We start from the raw sequence: 13,087 nt of genomic DNA on the forward strand, positions 1-13,087 counted from the left end.
CTAACACTACCGGTACCTCTTGTTATTTATAATTTATCTTCTGTGAATTCAACCTCACCACTATTCGCTTTACCTTTACCTGCCTGTCACATTGGCACTGCATTGTCTGCTTCCTTCCCCCCATAGGTATGACCACCACCACATCCTGTGTGACTGCTTTGCACCTTGCATCACGTCACCTCTATTTTCACTATTGTTACCCATTCCCAGCACCGTACATTTCTTTATGTTAAACTTTATGTTAAACTTTCTTTATGTTGTGTTGTTGTTGTTGTAAACTACATGACCAATCTTTTGCCTGATCCATTCAAGGAATCCAGGATTTCCCCCAATGTGATCATTCCCCCTCCCCCACCCCTTCCCTGCTATCTACCTTACATTCAAGTTTTGTGACCTCTGCAAATTTGAAAGACTCTTCACCCCACTGTCCAAATCATTGATGTACATGATGAATAATACCAGTCCCAGATCCCTGTGCCACCCCATGACTTCGTACATCCTCCCAGGTGGCCATCCTCCCATTCCCAGCCACTCTTTGCTTCCTATGACTAGACCAGTTTACAATCCAGGTAGCTACTCCACCAAGCACCCATCAAGCCATCAAATTAGCCAAAACCCTTCTACGGAGTTCTTGGATGTATATTATTGGGCCTTGGAGTTTTATCATCCCTTACCTTTCCTGGCTGTTTCTATACTTCCTGTACCGTAAAGTGGGGGTGACTTTGAACACTTGTTACAAGGTTCATTCGGATGATTTTTACACCCTCACTCCCCCCCCCCCGCCCCCTCCTACCAGTAGGGGTTCAAACTCTTTGGTTACATTCTAAATGCAGTTAATTTAGGGATGTAGAATAGCGATGTTAGTACTCCATCTATATGACGGCAAACAAACAAGTCACCCAAAAAGGGGCAATGACTCTCAGCATGAAATCCATGATTGCATACAGTATTCATTTACCTTGCTTCCAGGTAAGCCAATGGGACCTGAGGGACCTGGAAGTCCTCGAAGACCACGGGCACCAGGATCACCCTGGCAAAGCATATCGTAATGAAGACTGAATGAATGATCACTTGAGTACCATGACATCAAAGAGATGTTAAGCCAAACATTTCAGGTAACCCACACATAGTTTGGGTTCCACAAAAGCAATACCAATTATAGGCAGGTAACTGGTCATTTTTATGCAGGACACAAGCACAAACACGACCAATAAACATGTACACGTAACACACACACACACACACACACACACACACACACACACACACACACACACACACACACACACACACACACACTATCTCCATCTATAATCACGAAATCTCTATATACAGTATGTCCAAATCTCTATGCACTTTGTCGAAATCTCTCTCTTTGTCGAAGACGCGTGTGTGAAAGATATTTCTTCATTTTTATTTTATTAGTTACTAGCAGAAGTACCCAGCGTTGCCGGGCGGGGGAGGGGGGAAGGGCACGTACACTTTAAACATGTATATACATGTGGGATGTGGGATATATACATGTGGGACGTGTGTGTGTGTGTGTGTGTGTGTGTGTGTGTGTGTGTGTGTGTGTGTGCACACGTGTGTGTGCATGCATATATGTGTGTGTGTGCGTGCATATATGTGTGTGTGTGCGTGCATATATGTGTGTGTGTGCGTGCATATATGTGTGTGTGTGTGTGTGTGTGTGTGTGTGTGTGTGTGTGTGTGTGTGTGTGTGTGTGTGTGTGTGTGTGTGTGTGTGTGTGTGTGTGTGTGTGTGTGTGTGTGTGTGTATATACAGACTTGGCATTTAATATGGAATATATATTTTTTCTTGACTTGGGTTTACTTTCTTAACTCAGTATATCAATCTGGTAAGTTTCTTTTACACTTTGGTGATTTATTTGTTAAAAGAACCATGTCACTGATTGTCTGTCGCAGAAAGAAGTCAACAACAGGAATATATCACAGGTGGCGTGGCAAAATGTACGGACAAGTGCATTTGATGATTGGCTTCACAGTCGGGTATACAAGGGTTGTTGCGTTCTGTATTAGTGGAAAACAACTGCTGCATGTCTCCAAAAGTTATTGCCGCTTCCACTGGAGATGGTCCATCAACTCGACAATGCTGTTTGTCATGGAGGGGTGGCTTTACGAAATTACGGCATGAAACAGCGTGCTATTGCTCGGCAGTATGGCATCACTCAAGGTCAGGTGTCAAAGATCCTGAAACGAAATGCTCAAAGGGGTGTCCCTACTCCAATACCGAGGCCAGGACGTCCCCGCAGAACCACAAGGAGGGATGACCGCCAGCTGCACCGGTTAGTCCGCAATGGCCGTACCAAGTCAGCTAATCGGCTTAGGGCTGAGTGGCAGCAACTGACAAATGTGCCTGTATCCAGAAGGCTAGTCAACCAACGACTGGTTCAAGCAGGCTATCGTGCCAGGTGTCCCCTGAGAAAGCCACGCCTGACGAGACAACACCACCTGCGCCGATTGCAGTGGGCCAGAGAGCACCGTCAATGGCAGCCAGGACACTGGAATCACGTGATCTTCAGTGACGAGTCTAGATTTCTGGTCTATCGTCAAGATGGCCGCGTCCGAATGCACAGACAAGTGCATGAAGCCTACAACAAAGATTGTTTAGTGCCAAGAGTCCAAGCTGGAAGTGGTGGGGTGACCGTTTAGGCTGCTTTTCATGCAGGGGGCAAAACTGACCTGGTTGTTCTAAATGGAAACCTGAACCAGTTCAAGTACAGGGCCATTCTAGAAGAAATATTGCTTCCATTTGCTCGTGCAGCCTTTCGAGGAAACTTTGTCTTCCAAGATGACAATGCACGGCCTCATCGTGCTCGCATGATCCAACACTTTCTTGCTGACCGTGGTGTAGAGCATATGGAGTGGCCTGCCATGTCCCCGGATATGAATCCGATAGCGAACTTGTGGGCAGAATTATCGCGTCAAATCGACCACTTGGACCAGCAGCCGACCTCTGTGCGTGAATTGCAGCAGGCTATTGTCACTGCATGGCAAGCGATTCCTGTCCAAACCTTGGCAAATCTCGTGAACAGCATGCCTCAACGTGTGCATGCTCTCCTGAATGCTCGTGGGGGCTACACGAAGTACTGAACTGTAATTTTACTGTCCGTAATCCCAGTCGTAATTTAACTTTTGTTTTTGTTAAAAAAAATTTTGGCTAATGTGCAAAATAAAGAGATACATCTGGAAAACGTACAGAAGTTTAACACAGTACAGTCCATGAATTGAGTTCGATATCAGTTCACATCACTTTCAAGGATCAATTTATTTGTTTCGAAATGTCAAATGTGGTTTTTGTTTCTTTTAAAGGTCACATTAACAAAATCTAGAATAATTTCAACATAATTCCAATGAACTTTTGGTTCTAAGACATCTTGAAAAGTAAGTTCACCCCAACAAAAAAAATATTCCATATTAAATGCCAAGTCTGTATATATGTCTGTGTGTGTGTGTGTATGTGTATATATATGTGTGTGTGTATGTGTATAGAGCGTGCACAGCTGTAAGGACGAAGGACGGGAACAGTGGTGAGTTTGAGGTGAAGGTGGGAGTGCATCAGGGGTCGGTACTAAGTCCACTACTATTTGTAGCTGTGATGGAGGTGCTGGCTCAGAACGTAAAGGAGGGTTTCCCGTGGGAGTTGTTGTATGCAGATGATCTGGTGTTGATTGCAGAAAGTATGGATGGACTGAAGGAAAAGATGAGCAAGTGGAAGGAATGTATTGAGACAAAAGGTCTGAAGGTGAATATCGGAAAGACGAAGGTGATGGGAAGTGGTAAAGCATGTGGTGAGGTGGAAAGAACTGGGAAGTGGACCTGTGCTGTGTGCAGGAAGGGTGTCGGAGTGAACTCCATTCAATGTACAATGTGCGCTGAGTGGGTTCATCAAACATGTAGTGGTCTGAGAGGGTCATTAACCAGTGTGGCAGCTACATTCAAATGTAAGGTGTGCACAGAGGGAGCTGCAGATGGAGGAAATGTTGAGTTGGATCTTGGAGACGGCGTGAAGCTGGAAGGTGTGAAAACATTTTGCTACCTCGGAGACATGCTGAATGGAGAAGGTGGATCAGACTCGGCAACGGTTGCTAGAGTGAGATGTGCATGGAAGAAGTTTCGGGAACTGAGTGGCGTGCTGATGAGGAGGGGAGTGTAGTTGAAGCTGAAGGGAAAGGTGTATGCTGCATGCGTGAGAGGTGTTATGATTTATGGGAGCGAGACATGGGTAATGAACGAAGAGCAGCAACGACGGTTGGAAAGTGTGGAAATACGAATGGTTCGATGGATGTGCGGAGTATCGTTGAGAGAGAGGAAGACAAATGATGAATTGCGAAAGATGATGGGAATAGAGCCTGTGATTGATGCTGTGAAGAGGAACAGGTTGAGATGGTTTGGTCATGTGTTGAGGAAGGATGAAAGTGACTGGTTGAGAAGAGTGATGGAGATGAATGTAGAAGGAAGTAGAGGACGGGGAAGACCGAGAAAGACTTGGCTAAAGATGGTGGAAGAAGAAATGCGGGTAAGGGGGTTAACAAGGAGAGATGCAGAAAATAGGGCAAAATGGAGAAGATTGTCATGGGGACCGCAAGGCTAACCCCCGCTCTTGCAGGGAAAATGGCCTTAAAATGCATGTTGTTGTTGTTGTTGAAATCTTAATACAGTATGTCGAAATCTTAGTACAGTATGTCGAAATCTTTGTACAGTATGTAGAAATCTTACTGCGGTAGGTCGAAATCTTAATTCAGTATGTTACAATCTTAGTACAGTATGTCGAAATCTTAATACTGTCTGTCGAAATCTTAATGCAGTATGTCAAAATCTTAATACAGTATGTCGAAATCTTAATCCAGTATGTCGAAATCTTAATGCAGTGTGTCGAAATCTTAATGCAGTGTGTGGAAATCTTAATACAGTATGTGGAAATCTTAATACAGTATGTGGAAATCTTAATACAGTATGTCAAAATCTTAATACAGTATGTCGAAATCTTAATCCAGTATGTCGAAATCTTAATGCAGTGTGTCGAAATCTTAATGCAGTGTGTGGAAATCTTAATACAGTATGTGGAAATCTTAATACAGTATGTGGAAATCTTAATACAGCATGTGGAAATCTTAATACAGTATGTGGAAATCTTAATACAGTATGTGGAAATCTTAATGCAGCATGTGGAAATCTTAATACAGTATGTGGAAATCTTAATACAGTATGTGGAAATCTTAATACAGTATGTGGAAATCTTAATACAGTATGTGGAAATCTTAATGCAGTATGTCGAAATCTTAATACAGTATGTGGAAATCTTAATCCAGTATGTCGAAATCTTAATACAGTGTGTCGAAATCTTAATGCAGTATGTCGAAATCTTTATACAGTGTGTCGAAATCTTAATGCAGTATGTGGAAATCTTAATACAGTATGTGGAAATCTTAATGCAGTGTGTCGAAATCTTAATACAGTATGTCGAAATCTTAATACAGTATGTCGAAATCTTAATACAGTATGTCGAAATCTTAATACAGTGTGTGGAAATCTTAATACAGTGTGTCGAAATCTTAATACAGTATGTGGAAATCTTAATGCAGTGTGTCGAAATCTTAATACAGTATGTCGAAATCTTAATACAGTATGTGGAAATCTTAATACAGTATGTGGAAATCTTAATGCAGTGTGTCGAAATCTTAATACAGTATGTGGAAATCTTAATCCAGTATGTCGAAATCTTAATACAGTGTGTCGAAATCTTAATGCAGTATGTCGAAATCTTAATACAGTATGTCGAAATCTTAATGCAGTGTGTCGAAATCTTAATGCAGTGTGTCGAAATCTTAATGCAGTGTGTCGAAATCTTAATGCAGTATGTCGAAATCTTAATGCAGTATGTCGAAATCTTAATGCAGTATGTGGAAATCTTAATCCAGTATGTCGAAATCTTAATGCAGTGTGTCGAAATCTTAATGCAGTATGTCGAAATCTTAATACAGTGTGTCGAAATCTTAATGCAGTATGTGGAAATCTTAATCCAGTATGTCGAAATCTTAATGCAGTGTGTCGAAATCTTAATCCAGTATGTCGAAATCTTAATGCAGTGTGTCGAAATCTTAATGCAGTATGTCCAAATCTTAATGCAGTATGTCGAAATCTTAATACAGTATGTGGAAATCTTAATGCAGTATGTCGAAATCTTAATGCAGTGTGTCGAAATCTTAATGTAGTATGTCGAAATCTTAATGCAGTGTGTGGAAATCTTAATGCAGTATGTCCAAATCTTAATGCAGTATGTCGAAATCTTAATGCAGTATGTCGAAATCTTAATGCAGTATGTCCAAATCTTAATGCAGTATGTCGAAATCTTAATACAGTATGTGGAAATCTTAATCCAGTATGTCGAAATCTTAATGCAGTGTGTCGAAATCTTAATCCAGTATGTCGAAATCTTAATGCAGTGTGTCGAAATCTTAATGCAGTATGTCCAAATCTTAATGCAGTATGTCGAAATCTTAATACAGTATGTGGAAATCTTAATGCAGTATGTCGAAATCTTAATGCAGTGTGTCGAAATCTTAATGTAGTATGTCGAAATCTTAATACAGTATGTGGAAATCTTAATCCAGTATGTCGAAATCTTAATGCAGTGTGTCGAAATCTTAATCCAGTGTGTCGAAATCTTAATGCAGTGTGTCGAAATCTTAATGCAGTGTGTGGAAATCTTAATGCAGTGTGTCGAAATCTTAATACAGTATGTGGAAATCTTAATGCAGTATGTCGAAATCTTAATACAGTATGTGGAAATCTTAATCCAGTATGTCGAAATCTTAATGCAGTGTGTCGAAATCTTAATCCAGTGTGTCGAAATCTTAATGCAGTGTGTCGAAATCTTAATGCAGTGTGTGGAAATCTTAATGCAGTGTGTCGAAATCTTAATGCAGTGTGTCGAAATCTTAATGCAGTGTGTCGAAATCTTAATGCAGTATGTCGAAATCTTAATGCAGTGTGTCGAAATCTTAATGCAGTGTGTCGAAATCTTAATGCAGTATGTCGAAATCTTAATACAGTATGTGGAAATCTTAATGCAGTATGTCGAAATCTTAATGCAGTATGTCGAAATCTTAATGCAGTATGTCGAAATCTTTATGCAGTATGTCGAAATCTTAATGCAGTATGTCGAAATCTTAATGCAGTATGTCGAAATCTTAATGCAGTATGTCGAAATCTTAATGCAGTATGTCGAATTCTTAATACAGTATGTCGAAATCTTAATACAATATGTAGAAATCTCGATACAGTATGCCGAGATCTTACTACAGGACGTCAAAATCTGAATACAGTATGTCAAAATCTTAATACAGTATGTCAAAATCTCGAAATCTCAATGCAGTAGGCCATTGCAAAATCTCTATACTGTATGCCAAATCTCCAAATCTTAACGCAGTATGTCGAAATCTCCAAATCTTAACATAGTATGTGAAAATCTCTATACAGTATGTCAAAATATCCAAATCTTAACGCAGTATGTCAAAATCTCCAAATCTTAATACAGCATGTCGAAATCTCCAAATCTTAATACAGCATGTCAAAATATCCAAATCTTAACGCAGTATGTCAAAATCTCCAAATCTTAATACAGCATGTCAAAATCTCCAAATCTTAATACAGCATGTCGAAATCTCCAAATCTTAACGCAGCATGTCGAAATCTCCAAATCTTAATAGAGCATGTCGAAATCTCCAAATCTTAATACAGCATGTCGAAATCTCCAAATCTTAATACAGCATGTCGAAATCTCCAAATCTTAATACAGCATGTCGAAATCTCCAAATCTTAATACAGCATGTTGAAATCTCCAAATCTTAATACAGCATGTCGAAATCTCCAAATCTTAATACAGCATGTCGAAATCTCCAAATCTTAATACAGCATGTCGAAATCTCCAAATCTTAATACAGCATGTCGAAATCTCCAAATCTTAATACAGCATGTCGAAATCTCCAAATCTTAATACAGCATGTCGAAATCTCCAAATCTTAATACAGCATGTCGAAATCTCCAAATCTTAATACAGCATGTTGAAATCTCCAAATCTTAATACAGCATGTCGAAATCTCCAAATCTTAACGCAGCATGTCGAAATCTCCAAATCTTAATACAGCATGTCGAAATCTCCAAATCTTAACGCAGCTTGTCGAAATCTGCAAATCTTAACGCAGCATGTCGAAATCTCCAAATCTTAATACAGCATGTCGAAATCTCCAAATCTTAATACAGCATGTCGAAATTTCGAAATCTTAATACAGCATGTCGAAATCTCCAAATCTTAACGCAGTATGTCAAAATCTCCAAATCTTAATACAGCATGTCGAAATCTCCAAATCTTAATACAGCATGTCGAAATCTCCAAATCTTAATACAGCATGTCAAAATCTCCAAATCTTAATACAGCATGTCGAAATCTCCAAATCTTAATACAGCATGTCGAAATCTCCAAATCTTAACGCAGTATGTCGAAATCTCCAAATCTTAATACAGCATGTCGAAATCTCCAAATCTTAATACAGCATGTCGAAATCTCCAAATCTTAACACAGTATGTCGAAATCTCAATACAGTAGGCTATGTCAAAATCTCTATACAGTATGTCAAAATCTCCAAATCTTAACGCAGTATGTCAAAATCTCCAAATCTTAACGCAGTATGTCAAAATCTCCAAATCTTAATACAGCATGTCGAAATCTCCAAATCTTAACGCAGCATGTCGAAATCTCCAAATCTTAATACAGCACGTCGAAATCTCCAAATCTTAACACAGTATGTCAAAATCTCCAAATCTTAACGCAGTATGTCAAAATCTCAATACAGTAGGCTATGTCAAAATCTCTATACAGGATGTCAAAATCTCCAAATCTTAACGCAGTATGTCAAAATCTCAATACAGTAGGCTATGTCGAAATCTCTATACAGGAGGCTATGTCAAAATCTCTATACAATATGTCAAAATCTCCAAATCTTAACGCAGTATGTCAAAATCTCAATACAGTCGGCTATGTCAAAATCTCTATGCAGTATGTCAAAATCTCCAAATCTTATTGCAGTATGTCAAAATCTCCAAATCTCCAAATCTTAACACAGTATGTCGAAATCTCAATACAATAGACGATGTCAACATCTCTATACAGTATGTCAAAATCTCCAAATCTTAACGCAGTATGTCAAAATCTCCAAATCTTAATACAGCATGTCAAAATCTCCAAATCTTAATGCAGCATGTCGAAATCTCCAAATCTTAATACAGCATGTCGAAATCTCCAAATCTTAACACAGTATGTCAAAATCTCCAAATCTTAATGCAGTATGTCGAAATCTCAATACAGCAGGCCATGTCAAAATCTCTATACAGTATGTCAAAATCTCCAAATCTTAACGCAGTATGTCAAAATCTCCAAATCTTAACGCAGTATGTCAAAATCTCAATACAGTAGGCTATGTCGAAATCTCTATACAGTATGTCAAAATCTCCAAATCTTAACGCAGTATGTCGAAATCTCAATACAGTAGGCTATGTCAAAATCTCTATACAGTATGTCAAAATCTCCAAATCTCCAAATCTTAACACAGTATGTCGAAATCTCAATACAATAGACGATGTCAAAATCTCTATACAGTATGTCAAAATCTCCAAATCTTAACGCCGTATGTCAAAATCTCCAAATCTTAATACAGCATGTCGAAATCTCCAAATCTTAACGCAGTATGTCAAAATCTCCAAATCTTAACGCAGTATGTCAAAATCTCCAAATCTTAACACAGTATGTCAAAATCTCCAAATCTTAATACAGCATGTCGAAATCTCCAAATCTTAATACAGCATGTCAAAATTTCGAAATCTTAATACAGCATGTCGAAATCTCCAAATCTTAATACAGCATGTCAAAATTTCGAAATCTTAATACAGAATGTCGAAATCTCCAAATCTTAATACCGGCACATACAGTATGTCGAAATCATACAGTATGTTAAACAGTATGTAGAAATCTCCAAATCTTTGGCAATGTCAAAATCTCTACACAGTATGTCAAAATATAAAAATCTTAATAGAGTATGTCGAAATCTCCAAATCTTAACGCAGTATGTCGAAATCTCCAAATCTTAATACAGCATGTCGAAATCTCCAAATCTTAACGCAGTATGTCAAAATCTCCAAATCTTAACGCAGTATGTCAAAATCTCAATACAGTAGGCTATGTCGAAATCTCTATACAGTATGTCAAAATCCCCAAATCTTAACGCAGTATGTCGAAATCTCAATACAGTAGGCTATGTCAAAATCTCTATAGAGTATGTCAAAATCTCCAAATCTTAATGCAGTATGTCAAAATGTCCAAATCTCCAAATCTTAACACAGTATGTCGAAATCTCAATACAATAGACGATGTCAAAATCTCCAAATCTTAATACAGCATGTCAAAATCTCCAAATCATTTAAACACAGCATGTCAAAATCTCCAAATCTTAACGCAGTATGTCAAAATCTCCAAATCTTAATACAGCATGTCGAAATCTCCAAATCTTAATACAGCATGTCGAAATCTCCAAATGTTAATACAGCATGTCGAAATTTCTAAATCTTAATACAGAATGTCGAAATATCCAAATCTTAATACCGGTACATACAGTATGTCAAAATCATACAGTATGTTAAACAGTATGTAGAAATCTCCAAATATTTGGCAATGTCAAAATCTCTATACAGTATGTCAAAATATAAAAATCTTAATAGAGTATGTTGAAATCTCCAAATGTTAATACAGTAGGCTATGTCAAAATCTCTATACAATATGCCAATATCTCTAAAATTCTGATCAAACATAATGTCACGTCACCGGTGATTAAGATAACCGATGATGGATAGCTGAAACGAGCTTTAACTCCGAGGCGCATTTTGAACTTGGCGGGGTTATCCCTTCGTGTGCGCGGGAAAGGCCCGAAGCACTTCCCGATCGGATGACAGACACGGGGCTAACCCTCGACCCACGAACACAAAAACGAGCAGGAAAATAAATTGAAAGTCAACAAATAATGATTTAATGAAAATAATGCAACGATAACAAAACGAAGGGTAAAGTAAAACGAATTCCTATAAGGAGGCGCCTCCATCAGACTCGTATACAAACAAGGGGAAAACGAAAGTAAAAATAAATGTTTTAAGTCAGCTGGTACTCAGCTTTGCGTCTCAAAGAGGACTTTGAGGAGCTCGGTGGTCGTCGAACCCGAGTCACCGCACGGGAAGCGCACAAGATGATGCAGAGTCACACCCGTAGCCAGCCGCCGGCATGAGGCAAGCTGACAGGATAGCGTCCTTCAGTCAGCTCGCGACCTCCTCCATCTCCGAAGAGCACCACCGTTAACAACACCCCCTCCAACGTTGCAAAGGCTCCCCAAAGCTCCGAAATGTTCTCCACAGCACGGGCACAAAAACGCAGCTGTTCCCTCGCGTGACCAAGATCAAAGACAGCGAGCAAAGGAAGAGACGTCTTCTTTCCCTCTCGAACGTTCGACCTCTGACATCACCCCTGACCAATCGTTGAGATGCATCAACACCATTCTCTGTCCTCTGGACCAACATGACGCTCGGGGCGTGGTCTCTCCGTTACGAGTCATCGGGCAGAGTCTAGCCGCCTTTCGGGAATGTTCGGATGACGTCGGCAGTCGTGGGGTGGGGCCTACTTGCCCGATGGAATGTGCTGGGTACTGTCGGTCGTTGTTGTAACAATGGGGCCGATTGCCTGGCTGGTCGAGTTTTGATGAAATGAAACAGAAGGAAAAAATCACAGGGGCAATTACACAATGGGGATTATCCTTAAGTCCTACCTAATTAGCATATCTCCACCCCTTGTTTGGAGACACATATACGATCTTATTCTTTGCAGATTTCCTACTTAGTTACATTGAGGTGGGCTTATTATTTGAGTCACATGGTCCATGCTAACTTACACAATCCTGACGTCATGAAGGTATTTCATTATGTACCACAAGCGTAACAATAATTTAACTGAAAGTACTAACTCAGGAAATTGTTCATAAAAGTATTTTGGGGTGTTATTTAAGAGGACTTTATTCAAAACTTGTGCAGTAAATTTACAATAAATTTTCCATTGATCAATCACAAAAATGTTGCACAACAACTTTTATCAATCAGGATATGATGCCTTTGGTGGTATGAATGATGATCCGTGTTGACAAAGGATATTTCTCTGATTAAAGGGCAATTTTCAAATCCTTTTGTTTCCAAGAAACTCAAGAGCATTACAAGAAATGTATTGAACATTTTAGAATTGTTCTTAAATTCAACTTGTAAATTTATGGTTCTGACATCACACCATTTAAACAACTAGAGGTAATTTTTTTCATTTAATTAACCACTATACAACAATTGTCTGCATTTTCTGGTAAAAGTGTTTATTTACACCAGATGTACCTTTTCTCCTGCCACACCAAAACCAGGTAATCCTTCATGGCCTCTTAGACCTGGACCTCCACCTTCTCCCTGCACACACCCATTGAAATCCACTTGTCATCAGATTAAGACCGCAAGTCCAACATGTATCACTCCGGTTTATCAGATACAAGAGGAAAAATTGTGTCTCCATTAAATTTACTCTGCTAATGATTGTGTTAGGAGTTAAGAATGTTGGTGGCATGAATGACAATCTAGAATTCGAATATAGTAAAATCATCATCAATGCACCATACACTTGACAGAGTGTCGGTCTTCGTTTATTCTGTGTGATCGTCTAATAATTGTTGTTTATTTATTTCTATATTTTTTGCACTTGTTCTCATTTACACTATTTGGATGTGCTATACTTAACTTGGATAACTTGTTTATTTCATTGATTGAATGCATAATCCCTTTTGTTATCCATGGATGCTCTTTTCTCATTTTACTTTCACCTTGTGGAATATTTTTGATCAATTAACTTTCATCTTCTTACTTTGTGGAACTGGGGGGTAATCAACAATACTATTTAATAATAAAAATATGGGCAAGTGATCTGATATTTCACGATACA

The 13,087-nt window shown here is 39.0% G+C and overlaps 1 protein-coding gene across 1 annotated transcript in view; it reads right to left on the reverse strand.

Moving 5' to 3' along the window:
- LOC137431901 (uncharacterized) overlaps positions 1–13,087 on the reverse strand; it is a 351,683-nt gene that overhangs the window by 123,065 nt on the left and 215,531 nt on the right. Inside the window, exons 19-20 of the mRNA XM_068123735.2 lie at positions 12,493–12,561; positions 959–1,030 (exon numbers count right to left, since the gene is read on the reverse strand). Of these exons, the coding sequence (XP_067979836.2) occupies positions 959–1,030; positions 12,493–12,561 (141 nt within the window). The remainder of the gene's footprint in view (positions 1–958; positions 1,031–12,492; positions 12,562–13,087) is intronic.

The sequence above is a fragment of the Myxine glutinosa genome, chromosome 7, assembly GCF_964187855.1.
Source record: "Myxine glutinosa chromosome 7, kmMyxGlut1.1, whole genome shotgun sequence".
Taxonomy (NCBI): Eukaryota; Metazoa; Chordata; class Myxini; order Myxiniformes; family Myxinidae; genus Myxine; species Myxine glutinosa.